This window comes from Cololabis saira, chromosome 21 (assembly GCF_033807715.1).
Source record: "Cololabis saira isolate AMF1-May2022 chromosome 21, fColSai1.1, whole genome shotgun sequence".
NCBI classification, from domain to species: Eukaryota; Metazoa; Chordata; class Actinopteri; order Beloniformes; family Belonidae; genus Cololabis; species Cololabis saira.
Genome location: NC_084607.1, coordinates 8,145,567 through 8,161,774, shown reverse-complemented (window position 1 = coordinate 8,161,774; position 16,208 = coordinate 8,145,567). Strand labels below are relative to the sequence as shown.

Below are 16,208 nucleotides of genomic sequence, written 5' to 3'. Positions count from 1 at the left end.
GATTAATTTAATGTTAATTTATTTCAATTTCAATACGTTTGAGTTTGTGCGCTGAATTAAATATAAAACAAATATATTTTTCAAGGTTATTAAAAGAAACTTCTGCAATTGTGTCATCGGGATATTTTTTTTGGAAGAATGATTCTTTGATGAGCAAATAAAATGCTGGAATTCTGTTTTATAAGGCCAGTTTTCTGAAATTGTTGTTTTCTTTTTAAATAATGTCCCTTTTTGCTTCATTGTTGATTCATTTAATGTTAATTTATTTCAATTTTCAATAACTTTGAGTTTGTGCGCTGAATTAAATATACAACAAATATATTTTTTCAAGGTTATTAAAAGAAACTTCTGCAATTGTGTCATCGGGATATTTTTTCTGGAAAGATGATTCTTTTTTAAGAGCAAATAAAATGCTGGAATTCTGTTTTATAAGTCCAGTTTTCTGAAATATTTTTTTTTTTTTAATAATGTCCTTTTTTTGCTTCATTGTTGATTATTTCTAATGTTAAATACTGACTGAATTTAATCATAATGATCGGTATTTATTGATTTAAACACTGATTTCCGAGTGTCCGTGAAGGCAGCACCTTGCTGCATTCACGACGTCATTTTTGTCCGACGCATCAACACATTCCTGCTCGGCTCTGCAAACACACACGCGGTAAGAAACGAGCTGTTTAAAGGCGATTTTAGCTGTTTTAACATGTTGTCAGTTTGATTTTCGCTCAGTAATATATGCAGAATTCAGTATAAGTCGTGAGTTCGGTAAAATACGTCGTAGATAGATCTATTCTGGGTTTCTGCCCTTTGCAGCTATGTTGGTAAAAAGAAAGTAGACTATAAATATACTTATCAACAAAGGTAAATACTTAAAATTGCATATATATATATCGAGCGTTAATCCTGCCACGTTTGACTAATAGGAAACTATTACCACGTCAGCATAGTTTCCCCTTTAATCCTCATCACATCCGTGTTTGCATCTGGATCTACCTGCAAATATAATCATGTTTGAATAAGAACTGCATTTCCTTCTGAATAACTTTAGTTTTATAAACACAGAACATAGTTTATTCCTAGTTGAACCAAAAAACAGATACCAAAACTGAGACATTTTGCCATTTCATGGAAAATATTACCTCATTTTGATTTTTATGGCAGCAGATGATGATGATGATGATGATGATGATGATGATAATCATCATCAGTACTGGAGATGAAATAAAAACGGTCAAAATTGACCGGTTCATCAATGAATGTGGTTTTACTGCTATTTCAACATTTAGAGTCATCACCAGAAAAATAACTTATTTGACAATTTTCACCTGTTTCAAGTAGATTTTTACTTGAAATAAGTAGAAAAATCTTGTCCAGTGAGACAAGATTTTTCTTCTCATTACAAGCAAAAACATCTTGTTCCACTGGCAGATTTTTCTACTTATTTCAAGTGAAAATCTACTTGAAACAAGTGAAAATTGTTGTTTTTTTCCAGTGATGAATCTTGTTTTAAGTGCAATGATATTTTTTTACTAAAATGAGACATTTTAACTAGAAATAAGACAAATATTCTTGTTAAGATTTTGAGTTTTTGCAGTGATCCATTTTACGTATCCTGTGAAGGACAGAGTCATATTGATAAGTTCAGAAAACTGTTTTTTATTGTTGTGTTTTGATGTATTTGATGTAAGCCCAGTGGATATTTAAAGCTTACAGAAGGCTGCATTTAACTGCTGCTATGTCATTCCTGCAGTATTATAATAAATAAAATAATCTCAAAATGCTACAGAAACCACCAAACAAAATGAACAAAAAGGAATAAAATCAGGTCACATAAAAAAAAAACCAGGATCAAGGATTGAAGGCTCTGAAAGTTGAACCAGCAACCTCTTTACCAGCTGTCTGTAAAGCTCTGGGAAGTGATGACGAGACTGTTTCCTGGAGTTTCAGAAGAGGAACTCGGTCCTATGTTTGTCTGGTGTAGGATTCCAGTTGCTCAACAGTCCTGGGCCTTTATTTTGGCTGGATGATGCACCAAAGGATTTCTGGTGGTGAAGGGTTCGGGTTGCAGGCAGGCCGGTTCAGAACCGGGACATTTATCCTGTGAAGCCATGGACATGGATGCAGTATGTGGTTTAGCATTGTCTTGCTAAAATATGCAATGCCATCCCTGAAAGAGACGTCGTCTGGATGCACGTTTTTAAAGCATACATGTAATGATCACAAGCATCCAGTTTTGACCTTCTGGCCTTTTTCCCCTGCAGAGATTCCTCTGGATCCTCTGAGTCTTTTATTATACACTGTAGATGGTGGGATCTTCTGAAATAGTTCTGCAATGTTTTGGTGCAGATTGGCGAACTCCTGACCGTGGTTACGTCTGAGAGCCTCTGCCTCTCTGAAATAACCTTTATATACCCAGTCATGTTGCTGGCCTGTTGTCAAATGCTTCTCCAGGTGTTTTTGATTCGTGCCGGTTACTTTTCCAGCCCTTTGTTGCCCCTGTTCCAAATTCTTTGAGACGTGTTGCTCCATCAAGTTCAAAATGAGCACATTTTTCTCACGAAAAAGCAAAATATCTAATTTTCAACAATTGACCGTTTCTGAAGGGGGGAAAAAAATGTATTTCTTAGATTTTACGATGCCTCGACTTATTTGTAATCAGGGTTGTAGAAGGATAAACAGATTAGTGATTAGTGCAACGGTCATATTTTCATATTAAGCACAGGTGGATTGGTTTGGAAGGGTGGAGGGCATGTTTGAGTTGTGTGATGGCCCCCAGGGCTATGGATTTATTAAAGATCTTAACATGTACAGGTTGCAGCTGCAGTTAACTTTGAACTCTAGTCAGGGCTGGGCGATATATCTAGATTTTAATATACATTGATATATTTTCAAACGCGATATGGTACGAGACAATACCGTTTATATCGATATAGCTTATTTTGCGACAAATTGACTGTACATCAACGCTGACCCCTCGCGCTGGCAAAAAAGTACCTTTGTGTGCTGAAACCTGACAGTGTTGACAGGTTAGTTTTCCTGGCACAAACTCTGTAAAATGTACAGTAGTTGACTTGCTGTAATTATTTGAGATTTTCTCAAAGACATGCAATATCTGTTTGCATGTTTTATTTGAGATTTGCACAAATGTTTTGTTATTTGCACAACTGTCAACCTCAGTGGAAAAGTCTGCCTGTTACTGTCTACATTGTATTAATTACACAGTGTATTTTAATTTAATTGTTATGCAGGAAAGGGATATTTGTTTTATTTTATTCAAGAAGCATTTTTATTCTATATATGCAGGCAGTTTATTTTTATTTAATTTGTTTTATACATTTTGATATTGTGCAGACCTCTGTTAATAAAGGAACCTGTGTGACATTTGGCACGAGGCTTTGTATTAAAACTGGAAAAAAATGAAGCTAACAGAGATGCTATGCTATAATGCTTTGGGGGAAACCCCAATTATGGCACAGAAAAAATATCTATATATATCGAGTATCGCCATTTAGCTAAAAAATATCGAGATATGACTTTTGGTCGATATCGCCCAGCCCTAGTGTGTAGGATGATTGACTCTGGCAGATCTTCACGTCACTGGTGTTCATATTGCAGGAAGATGGAGTTGAGTTCTGGCTGGCTGCTGCTCCTCTTCCTCTCTGCCCCGGTGTGGTCGGTGCCCATCGATCGCGATGGAGCCCAGCAGGCGCCCAAAGAGGAGGTGCAGGAAGAAAACATGGTGAGTGTTTAAAATGTTGCGCTGACATGAACTCAAACCCACTTTATCGTGAGTAACCAGCGATTCCCGACACGTCTGCAGGACACCGGCCTGTATTATGACCGGTATCTCAGAGAGGTGATCGAGGTTCTGGAGACCGATCCTCACTTCAGAGAGAAGCTGCAGACGGCTAACACGGAAGACATCAAGGTTAGCAACTCTGCTACTGATTTTTTTACTTCTTCTCTCATCTTCGTCCGTCTTGGACTGTGAAACTGCTGCCTGTAAACCGAGCCGATCTCCGGGTTCTTGCCACCAGAACGGGCGTCTCAGCAAGGAGCTGGACCTGGTCAGCCACCACGTCCGGACCCGGCTGGACGAGCTGAAGCGGCAGGAGGTGTCTCGTCTCCGGATGCTGCTGAAGGCCAAGCTGGACAGCACCAACACACAGAGTGGGTTTTCATCACAGAATAGTGTTTTATTACCTACAGTATTTACGTCAGACACTACTAAAGCTACACTTTTGATATCTTACATAGTCGTCGTCATCACTTAGGCCCCGTTTACACGGAGCAAAAACTGTGGCGTTTTCATGCGTTTTGGCCGTTCGTTTACACGAAAACGAAGCTCAAAGTCACCAAAAACCATCATTTCTGAAAACTCCGGCCAAAGTGGAGATTTTCAAAAACTCCGTTTTCACGTTTGCTTGTAAACGGAGGGAAACGGAGATTTAGGCTTCAGAACGTCACATTATGCAACAGAAACGTCACCAGCGTCATTTGTGCGACCTGTGTTTACAATTAGTTTGGCCACCGTCATTATTTTCTTGTATTTTACCTGTTTTATATTCTAAAGTCACACTTAAAAGTAACTCCACTTCTCTGTCACTCCAAACGAAAGACTCTCGTTCCGTCTTGGAAGTAACTGGCAGTCAAGGCTGATTTATGGTTCCGCGTTACACCAACGCAGAGCCTACGGCGTAGGGTACGCGGCGACGCGCACCGTACGTACAGTAGGCTACGCAGTCGATTTAACGCGAAACCATATTATTCAGGCTTCACACGTGTCATTTGTTGACGTTTTTTTCCAGGATTCTGATTGGCTAGCATGACTTTATCTTCTCGTTACACTGCCCTCTGCAGGTTTGGCTGCTCATAGCACCTTAACAGCGTATTTATGCGGGTTCGTGTAAACGAGGATATTTTTCAAAACGTAGAGCGGGAAATATCCGTTTTTGTAAATACCCAGCTATGTGTAAACGGGGCATTAATGTACGTGTTAAAAATGTGGAATTTAAGACACGTATGTTCTGAAGAAGTTATAGTTGCTCCTATATTAAGTTACAAATTGTACATCCATCCTTCCATCCATCCATCCATCTATGATCAAAGGTTGACAGCATTGTCTCCTTATGACCCACATTTTCACTGTAGCTCAAGAAACCATTAATTAATCATTACAAAAATTCACACATAATGTTTCACGGGTGTAAATAAAGAAGAGTTGGTGCTTTAAATATATAAACTGTCATCGTTTCAATTTTAATCATTAATCATTCAGAAAGAGGATTAGAGGGCCAGATCGAACTATCTCACATTTAAAAACAACAACATAAAGAGTTGTGTCATCAGTGCAGTTTATATTTTAGATTATGATGATTATGTTTTAGGTTGTCTGCTTAAGTGAACTGCTATAAGTCTTAGAAATAAGATCACGGTATGATTATAGGATATGTTTATGGGAACAAGAGGTCCTGGGTTCATGTTATGGTTACTAGGTCAAAAAAAGAGACTTGTACCAAAGACATTGTTTACAGATGTAACTTGACTCGTGGTCTAAAGATTGCTGTTATCAGACTAGTATAACATAAATACTTCAACTTTATGTGTCATGTGTTAAGACTTGTTTAAGAGCTCAAGGACAGGACATTAAAACACGAGAATTTTACATATTCCTTCCTATAATTCCTTGACTAGAACACTTTTTTATATTTTATACAGAATTGAGATCAGGGAACCAACAATCTTTTAAATTCTTCAGTTTTTTCTGACTAGACATGATAGTAAACGGGAACTAGATTGATTTATAAGTAAATCTTTGTCCCGCGCAGGCCTCCAGATGGATCACGCCTCGCTGCTGAAGCAGTTTGAACATCTGGATCCTCACAATCAAAACACCTTTGAGGCCAAAGACCTGGAGCTGCTGATTTCAACAGTAAGATGCCCCAGCAATAAAGAAATCAAAGCTGTCTTTGGTTGATATGCTTGTTTTACATGTTCATAAACCATCGGGAGATTATGGAATAGTTCCCGTAGGTTTGAGTTTTAGGTGGTTTTTTTTTTTGTCATATTGATGTTGATTTTGGCTGAAAAGCTGCATAAGGTTTCAAGATGGTGTCTAGGCCTGTGTTGAAAAGATCGATTTTCCGATTCTAAATCGATTCTCGTATTAATTCTTAAAAATCGATTCATATGTCTAAAGATGGATTTTTTTTTTTTCTAAATCATTACAACTTTTGGTCTTTTTTTTTTATGCCCAAAAAAGGAATGTTTTGTTGGACACCAGCACTAACTAATGCCATGTTTTTGTCTTTAATTATGTTTAAAAGTATGAAAACATTAAAGTTTTCAGCAATAATTGCATAAATTGTCTATATTTATTTGCTGTATATACTGTCTTGGGGTTACATTTGCATAAAATGCTAAAAACCAAATTCTCAAAAATGGGAAAAATTGATCATTCTGCCCCACAATGTTTCTGAAAGCAGTTATATCAGCATTCTGGAAGCTGATTGGTCCTTACAGCATCATTAGCTGCCAATACTTGCTGTTGAATCTCAATATGATACTAGTATTAATATGTTGCAGAACTACAGTCATATAATTCATGCAACAGCTGAAATAAACTGTTTAAATAACCCTAACCCAAATCGATATCGGAATCGAATCAAAGCGTGATAATCGATTCTGAATCTTAAGAATCGGAATCAAATCGATTCTTGACATTTGAATCGATCCCCAGCCCTAATGGTGACTTTTATTTCCCCGGTTCTCCATCAAGGCCACCAAAGACCTGGAGAACTACGACGCTGAGAGACACGATGAGTTCAAACGATACGAGATGCTGAAGGAGCACGAGAGGCGGGAGTATCTGAAGGGTCTGGACCAGGAGAAGAGGGAGAAAGAGGAGAAGCGGATGCTGGAGCTGAAGGAGAAACACCGCCAGCATCCCAAAGTCAACGCTCCGGTAGATGACACCCGCACCCTGTGTTGGCTTTTATTAGAAGAAAAAAATAAGAGTGGGAGGTGTTTTAGTTCCTCTTTCTGCTTTTTCTACCGCTCAGGGTAGCGTTGCTCAGCTGCGGGAAGTTTGGGAGGAGACGGATGGGTTGGATCCTCAGGAGTTCAACCCCAAAACCTTCTTCAAACTGCACGGTGGGTAACAACTCTTCCCCTTTTAACTTCTGCTTTTAACTTCATGCAATGGTAGGTCCTTAGTGAAAACACCTGTTCTAAATGTACAGGCTGATCCAGAAACACAGAAGGGTTTTTACTTTATGGCATCTGGATTAAACACCTCTGGAAAAAAACAACCAATTCCCATGTTGCAAACAGCAGAAATTGCTGTAGCACTGTCTTCACATGCTTCTTCAGAGGGTTGGAACCAGTACTGGAGATGAGGGGGGATGGCATCCACCCCTGAAATAAAAACGGTCAAAATCATCCCCCCTGTAAAACTGCTACCCCCCCTTTCCATCCCTTATGTCATTTCATCAATGAATGTGGTTTTACTGCTATTTCAACATTTAGAGTCATCACCAGAAAAATAACACCAGAAAAATAACTTATTTGAGAATTTTCACCTTTTTCAAGTAAATTTTCACCTGAAATAAGTAGAAAAATCTGCCAGTGGAACAAGATTTTTTTGCTTGTAATGAGAAGATAAATCTTGTCCCACTGGCAGATTTTTCTACTTATTTCAAGTCAAAATCTACTTCAAACAGGTGAAAATTGTTGTTTTTTTTTTCAGTGATAAGTCTTGTTTTAAGTGTAATAAGATTGTTTTTTTTTTTGTAAAATGAGATATTTTAACTAGAAATATGACAAATATTATTATTTTGAGTTTTTGCAGTGATCCATGTTACTTATCCTGTGAAGGACCGAGTCATATTGATAAGTTCAGAAAAGTGTTTTTTATTTTTGTGTTTTGATGTATTTGATGTAAGCCCAGTGGATATTTAAAGCTTACAGAAGGCTGCATTTAACTGCTGCTATGTCATTCCTGCAGTATTTCTGCAGGTGTTTTGGTCAGCGCTATTATTTGTAATATATTATATTATTTGTAATCAGCACAAATTATCTGTCCCCATATGATAAAATCCACCATCCCCCCTGATTTTCTTTTATAACTCGAGTACTGGTTGGAACAACTGCTGGACAGGATTTTTACTTTATGGCACCTGGATTATACACCTCTGGTTTTAATATGACTAAAGTTTCCTCCCTCTCTGCTCCACTCAGATACAAATGAAGACGGTGTTTTAGACGAGCAGGAGTTAGAAGCTCTCTTCACAAAGGAGGTATGACGCATGATTCAAAGTAGAGATGTTGTATTTTTAAAAGAAAAAACCAATGCGGTGTAACAGCGAGCTGTTGCCCTTTTCTCCAGCTCGAGAAGGTCTACGACCCGAAGAATGAGGAGGACGACATGATGGAGATGGAGGAAGAGAGGCTGAGGATGAGGGAGCATGTCATGAAGAATGTGAGCTACTCCTCCGCTCGGCTTCGGCACGTTGTTCCTCTGCGTTACTTTGACGGATGCTCGTCCTCTCTCCCTTTTGTCTAAAGGTGGATGCGAACAAAGACCGACTCGTCACTCTGGAGGAGTTCCTCAAATCCACAGAGAAGAAGGAGTTCAGCAATCCCAAGGAGTGGGAGGTAAAGGGCAGCGAGGCGGCTCCAGTGTTTGGGGGAGTGGGTGGCGGACGGGAGAGTCCCCGGCTCAAGTCCCAGACGAGTCAGGGAGATGTGGGCGGAGAGGTTAAACGGTGAACTCCATCAACTTGCTCTCTAGGAGACGCGGCACACGTGGCTGCAGGAAAGTGAAACTAATCAGTTTTAGCAGCACAGACTCCTTATCACTTTTTTTTTTTTTTTTTTTTTCAAACTTTAGTTTTTATTTCAAATTTTTACTTTACAAAGGTGGGACAACTCAATCAAAATAGTACTAAAACAAGTACAGAACACATTTAAAAAAAAATAAAAAATAAAACAACATCAACATTTGGGAGTCACTTTCCAAGCAATCTGTCCATATTCCATTTTCTTTTCCACAATCAAGTTTTTTTGTTTTGTCGTTGTTCAGTCATAAATATTGTCCATCTCGTCCATTTCTCTTTGAACTGGGATTCCTGCAGCCTCAAGCGATGTATCATTTTTTTTTTTATATCTTTTTATTTCACAAAAGAAAGGCGGTCAGATACATCCTTAATGACGGTAGGTCTTACAATTTTCTTTTGTGCACGCATGCCAACTCCCGCCTACCCCCCCCAAAAAAAACACAAAAACATACACAAGAAATAAATAAATACATAAAAATAAATAATCTGGAAGAAAAGAAAAAAGTGAGTGAATAACAATATGGAAAATAATATCAGTAAGTAACAGTTGAGGCATCAAAACTTGAATACCTACAGATACATAAAGTAAATGACAGCAATAAAACAGCAATCAGCGTACAATGACGTTCTCTAAACCAGAAAATAATGGGAACCAAAATTCTTGAAAAAGTTTGCCACGGTTATATTTTTCCAAGGTTAGTTTTTCTAACGGTAGAAATGCTGTGAGTTGATCTATGAAAGTCTTATAAGATGGAGGGGAATCGTTCTTCCAAAATAAAAGTATACATTTTTTTGCAAAGTAAGTGATCAAAATTAGTATCCTGCATTTTTTGTTATCTAGTTGTAAATTATATGTGACATTTAATAAATATAAACTACTGCTTAAATCACATTTTTTTGTCCAGGACTAATTGTGCAAGGGAATTAATTGAATTCCAATAACTTTGTAAACGGTCACATTCCCAGAACATATGCATGAATGTCCCCTCCATCTTTTTACATCTGGGACACTTTGACGAAATATCCTTTGATATTTTATGCGTTTTTATTGGAGTTGAGTAGAATTTGTGGATGAATTTAAAATTACCTTCCTTAATTTTATTACTCGTAAATTGAAAATGTACTCTTTCACAGATATTTAACCAGGCATTTGTTTCTAAGGTTCTGCCTAATTCCTTCTCCCAAATCTTTTTTAACAACTGAAGTGGATCGACCTTCTCCTGATAGGATGTTGTAAACTTCACTGCTCTTTCCTTTTATTGTGTCTGAAGATAACAGATAACTCCTTATCACTTTTAAAACATTAATACAGTGTTTATTTCATGCTTTGTTTGAAATGTTTGCGCCACCCCGTCTGCACCTCGTCTTTGTTATGACCCGGCTTAGAGGCCGTGGCAAGGGTCAATGACGTGACGCCTATATTTGAGGAAAAACAGATTATTTTCTTTCAATTCAAAAAAGGTTTAAATGGATAAGAAAATACCAGATATATAACCGACCTGTCCCACAAATGGACTCACTTGAATTTTACAAAAAATACTAGTTATTTGGGATTTTGTTGTTGTTTTAAGCGTCAAAATGTCATGTGGTGCGACCGTCCGACCATGACTCTTGTTTTGAAAACTTGAAATCACTCTAAATGTTTTCCGAACTGTCTTGTAGTGTGTAAGATTGCAACACATTTGTATTTATATTTCCATCATAATATACAAACAAAGTTTGACTGATTTTTTTTTTTATTTTTATTTTTTTATGAAATATCATGTGGCCCGACCATTAAAAAAACAACCGTTTTTGTATAATACTGAAAACTTGTAAAAAAAAAAAAAGATGTTAAGGAAATTTATTTATTTTAATATGAATCATGTTTGCACCACATGACATTTTTTAAGGCTAGTGCCAATTCATTTTGACAAAAAACTCAAAAAATGGACCTGTTGAAAATCCTTATTCGTCATTGACCCGCAAACAGATGCAGGTTTAATGACATTAGTACATTAAATAATTTTAACAAAAGCCCTTGAGAAGGTGCGTTGGTTCTAACACAGTTATACATGCTACCAAATGTTTCTTTAACTGGTGGTAAGTCTGTTTTTGGTTGCAATCCAACAGCTGTTTAACAGTCCTCATTCATCTTAACAGATGTTTTCTTTAGAATTTATTCGTAGTACAAAATCCGATTTGCTATGTAAATGTCAACTTTTTTTGACCAGAAAGTCTTAAAATGTTTATTTTGACTGTTTTCGGCTCGAGCCAGAAAGCAACAGAGCAAACCTAACGTTATAAGATATCACATGCGTTCAATCAAAGTCCTTGACACTTATACAAGATTTCATGCAGTTATATATGCAGAGCGAGACCCTTTTAAAACCAAAATATACAGGACTGTCTCAGAAAATTTGAATATTGTGATTTTCTGTAATGCAATTACAAAAACAAAAATGTCATACATTCTGGATTCATTACAAATCAACTGAAATATTGCAAGCCTTTTATTATTTTAATATTGCTGATCATGGCTTACAGTTTAAGAAAACTCAAATATCCTATCTCAAAACATTAGAATATTCTGGGAATCTTAATCTTAAGCTGTAAGCAAAATCAGCAATATTAAAATAATAAAAGGCTTGCAATATTTCAGTTGATTTGTAATGAATCAAGGATGTATGACATTTTTGTTTTTTTAAGTGCATTACAGAAAATAAAGAACTTTATCACAATATTCACATTTTCTGAGACAGTCCTGTATAAAAGAGAGAATTTGAGAAAACCATGAGGTGTGACGGTCGGTATATAATTGCTGGTTGGCTCCAACGGATCACGCACCTCATGGTTTGGATCTTATGTCAGTTTTGAGTCACTGATGGAATCACCTTTTGGATCAGCGAAGCTTGAAAAAGAGAAGGAGAGCCCGTTAGTTTCATGGTGGAAGCAGGAGCAACATTCACCAGGTCAACGCTGGTGAAACCTGCTTCAGTTTGAACAGCAGGGTCGGTTTTTGTCCTGAATGAAAGCATTATTTCAAGAAAAAAACCAATAGGGTACTTAAAAAAAGTTAAAGAAAAAGTTCAATCACGAGGCTCGATACCGGCATTCCTTACCATTAGGCTTATTTAATAAAACTTAAGGCTGTCTTCAATATATTGAAGTGAGTTAGCACAGTAGCTCCACATCTGGCCACGACTGCGATGGGTTTGTCCACCACCACGTGTGGAGCAGAGCTGGTTCCCCGTCTGAACTTTGTTTTAACCCTTGTGCTGTCTTTGGGTCAAAATGACCCATTTCTTCTATCCTTCTTTCCTCCTGCCATGCTCTCTCCTTCCTTCTTCCTTTCCTCTTTTCCTCCTTTTTTAGCCTCCTTTACTCCTTTTTCTTCCTACCTCCCTTTTGTAATTCGTTCATTTTTTACCTTCTTTGCTTTTTTACCTTCTTTTCCTTTCTCCTTTCCTTCTTTTCTCCATTCCTTCCTTCTTCCATCCCTTCTTTCTTTCCTTTTCTCCATTCTTTCCTTCCTTTCTCCCTTCCTTCCATCTTTTCTCCCTTCCTTACTCCCTTTCCTACTTCCTTCCTTCTTTCCTCCTTTCTCCCTCCCTTCCATCTTTTCTCCCTTCTTTCCTTCCTTCCATCTTTTCTCCCATCTTTCCTCCCTTCCATCTTTTCTCCCTTTCCTACTTCCTTCCTTCTTTCCTTCTTTTCTCCTTTCTCCCTCCCTTCCATCTTTTCTCCCTTCCTTCCTTCCTTCCTTCCTTCCTTCCTTCATTCCTTCCTTCCTTCCTTCCTTCCTTCATTCCTTCTTTTCTCCCTTCACCCTCCCTTGACCCAACGACAGCACAAGGATTAACTAGAGTTGTCCCGATCAGAATTTTTTTTGCTCCCGATCACTTTGAGTATCTGCCGATCCCGATTTTTCCCAATCCAATCACTTTTTTTGGCTCCCGATACTTTTCCCAATCAGATACATTTTGGCAATGAATGGGGGAAGAAGAAAAAAAAAAAAGACTAAAACTAAATTATCCCAAGTTTCTTTTATTGTCCATTGGAGAACAACATGGACATATATTTCAACAAAGCTTATCAGCTCTGGTGCCACAAAATGTAAAAACATGAAATTGTAAACTTAAAAAAAAAAGTGCAGAATAGTGCAATAACAAAAATAAATAAATTTAACTTCAAAGAGGTAATTGAATGACATCCAGTCAAACTCACAAACACAAGAAAATTAAAATACTTTTTGGCTTAACCTTAGTGCAACATTCTGAATGGATGAAATGAATAGCAGCAGCTTAATGCAACATGAACATATATAAAGTTTCACAATTCAAACATGTAAACCATGTTAGTTTCGCTTACTTCGTCACTTCTGGCCGCCCGCTGACCGGAAGTGATGTTAAATGCAACGATATATAAAACGATTTAATATATATTAGAAACATTAATAACTAGTTATGTCCCGATACTTTTTTGGCCGATACCGATGTTTTTGAAAATGCTGTGATCGATCGGGACAACACTAGTTTTAACTCAACAAAACAAACGGCTTGGCTCATTTTTCCGAGCATAAACTTCAGATTGAGATGCCCTCTCTCTCGTCCTCCAGACCCTGGACACCAAGCAGGTGTACTCGGAGGAGGAGCTGACGAGGTTCGAGGTGGAGCTCCGGGACAAGGAGGAGGAGCTGAAGAGGAAGGCGGAGACTCTCCGGCAGGAGCAGGAACTGCTGAGGGAGAGGGGCAAAGCCCTGGAGGCCCAGAGGAGAGAGTACCAGCAGGTAACAGTCCCACCACAACTCCGGGGGAAAAATGGGATTACTTAAGATAATGTGACGCCCTGAGGTATTCAAGGTAACTGTTCCACTTTCAGGCGGTTCTGGAGATGTCTCAGAGGCAGAAAGACAAGCAGGCGGCCGAAGTGAAGCCCCCCGTGGGTCCCAACGGAGAGCTGCAGTTTCTGGCACAGACGCACAAACCTGAAGGTAAAGGTGCAGAGTGAGACGGATCCAGCACTGAGATCACACTAACTCACTATTCTTACAGTCTAAAGTACTAAAACGTATGGATTTGGTGGCATTTCAATCTGCACAAGTAATGTTTAAAGCAAAAAATCATTCGCTACCGGATAAAATTCAGAAATGATTCATTGGGAGGGAAGGGGGTTATGATTTAAGGGGTAACCTAAACTTCAAATCTTTATTTGTCATACAACAAAAATAAGTTTTTGTGTATCAGTTTGTGGAATTAAACTGTGGAATTATTTGAATTTGGAGTTAAAAGAATATACAAACATAAAACAATTTAAGAAGAAATATAAAGACATACCGGTAGTTTATTTGAGGTATAAAAGTGAAGACTGTGTTTAAAGATCACCAGCTGTTTGTGTTCTGCTATTTCATCATGTTGTCTTTGTATGTTTATATACTTAGATATACGTATTATATTTATATCATAGTTATATTATATTTATGATAGAGCTTACATCTGGTATTAAACAGGTTATTTTTGTAAAAATTTTAGATATTTATACAAATTAGTGTATAGTATAAAAAGTAAATTCAGACATATAATTTATGTTTAGTTGTGGAAAGGGGGTGGGATTAAATAAGTTTATACTTCCTCCCACTCCTTTTCAAACATGTAACTGAATTTACAGGACTGTCTCAGAAAATTAGAACATTGTGATAAAGTCCTTTATTTTCTGTAATGCAAAAATGTCATACATTCTGGATTCATTACAAATCAACTGAAATATTGCAAGTCTTTTATTATTTTAATATTGCTGATCATGGTTTACAGCTTAAGAAAACTCAAATATCCTATCTCAAAAAATTAGAATATTCTGGGAATCTTAATCTTAAACTGTAAACCATAATCAGCAATATTAAAATAATAAAAGGCTTGCAATATTTCAGTTGATTTGTAATGAATCCAGAATGTATGAAATTTTTTTTTTTTTTTAATTGCATTACAGAAAATAAAGGACTTTATCACAATATTCAAATTTTCTGAGACAGTCCTGTATGTGTTTTGATGTTGGTTTTTTTTTCTTTATGTGGTGAAATGCCTACCTGTATTTGTTTCTCTTATATTTTCTTCTTGTTTTTTTTTTTTATACATGTTCGAAATAAACAAAACGAACGAAAAGGTTGTCACCTGTGGATTATACTGAAGAGGTTTTATAAAGTAAATGTCCTTTCTCTCTCTCTCTCACACAGAGGCCAAAGCCCCGGCTGAAGTCCAAAGCCACCTGCCTGCAGAACCTCCACAGAACCTGCCCGTGCACACTTAAAGCAGCTCCTATGTGAAATATCAGTGTGTGTGTGTGTGTGTTTGTGTAAATTCTGACAGACGGGCTTGTTTTTATCATGACATACTGTGCTGTGTGTTCATCGCTGTGGTCTATATTAGATTCAAAATTTCAAAACACCAGCTCTGAGTCTAAGTCCAAGTGTGTTCAGGTATTTTCCGTTTCAGTGAAGCTTTTCATTCATGCAGTCTTCTATGTAAAATAACATAGATCATCGAATAAAGTCTTAATTTAACACATCCGAACTAAGCTTCTTGAGCTTGTGCTATTTTAGGGAGCTGGGGGGAAAAAAAAGGATAAACATGTCAGAAAATGTATCTTGTGGTTGTGGATTTGTCTGTTTTTAAAGGTGTCATTAAAATTGGGTCGAGGCCTGTCCAGTGCTTCTTTTTTTTTTTAAACCAGGAAAATGTGAATTAAATTATCATTTCTAACAATAAAAAATATATATTTTTAGTCATCAGAGTTTATTAAAACCTTTTGTGAAACCTAATAGAAAAAAAATGGGAATTTAGCAATGTTTACATGTAAAAGTAGGATTTTCAAAGTAAAAGTAAGAAGAAGAAAGTACCGTTAAAAAGACAAGGTGATCGAATGAGTACAGGTTAACCATGGATCTATAATATTAACAGTTCAGATGTTCAATGACTATGTTTTCCCATCAAAATACCTTTCTTTTGTCCTTTTCTCCCTCTTGTTCAATGCCATGGCATCAGGATTGATCAGGCTCAGCCTTGAGGATATTTCTCCATCAACAACACAAGGTGTTTGGAAATATTAATGCAAGTAAAGTCTGATCAGAATCAGAAAAGGGTTTATTGCCAAGTTTGTTAACAAACACAAGGAATTTCTTGTGGTGATTGGTGCAACACAATACAAATATAAAAACATATATAAGAGATATAAAATGTATAAACAATAAAATAAGATGTATAAACAGAAATGTACAATATGAGGTTTTAAAGTGCTTGATGAGTCTGTACAAAAAGTGACTTAGGATGACTTAGGACAGATAAAATGTATAGACAGAAATGTACAAATGAGGTGATAACGTCCTATGAGCTCAGTGAA

At 37.1% G+C, this 16,208-nt stretch overlaps 1 protein-coding gene across 1 annotated transcript; it reads left to right on the top strand.

Annotated features, from left to right (window-relative positions):
- Positions 1-586: 586 nt before the first annotated feature.
- Positions 587-15,513, top strand: nucb1 (nucleobindin 1). The gene is made up of 13 exons (XM_061711090.1): positions 587-661; positions 3,616-3,739; positions 3,821-3,928; positions 4,038-4,170; positions 5,829-5,932; positions 6,779-6,964; positions 7,062-7,152; positions 8,239-8,297; positions 8,387-8,479; positions 8,566-8,655; positions 13,435-13,605; positions 13,698-13,809; positions 15,046-15,513. Exons 2-13 carry the CDS (start codon positions 3,620-3,622, stop codon positions 15,117-15,119), a joined length of 1,341 nt encoding a protein of 446 aa, XP_061567074.1. The 5' UTR covers positions 587-661; positions 3,616-3,619; the 3' UTR covers positions 15,120-15,513.
- The last annotated feature ends 695 nt before the right edge of the window (positions 15,514-16,208 follow it).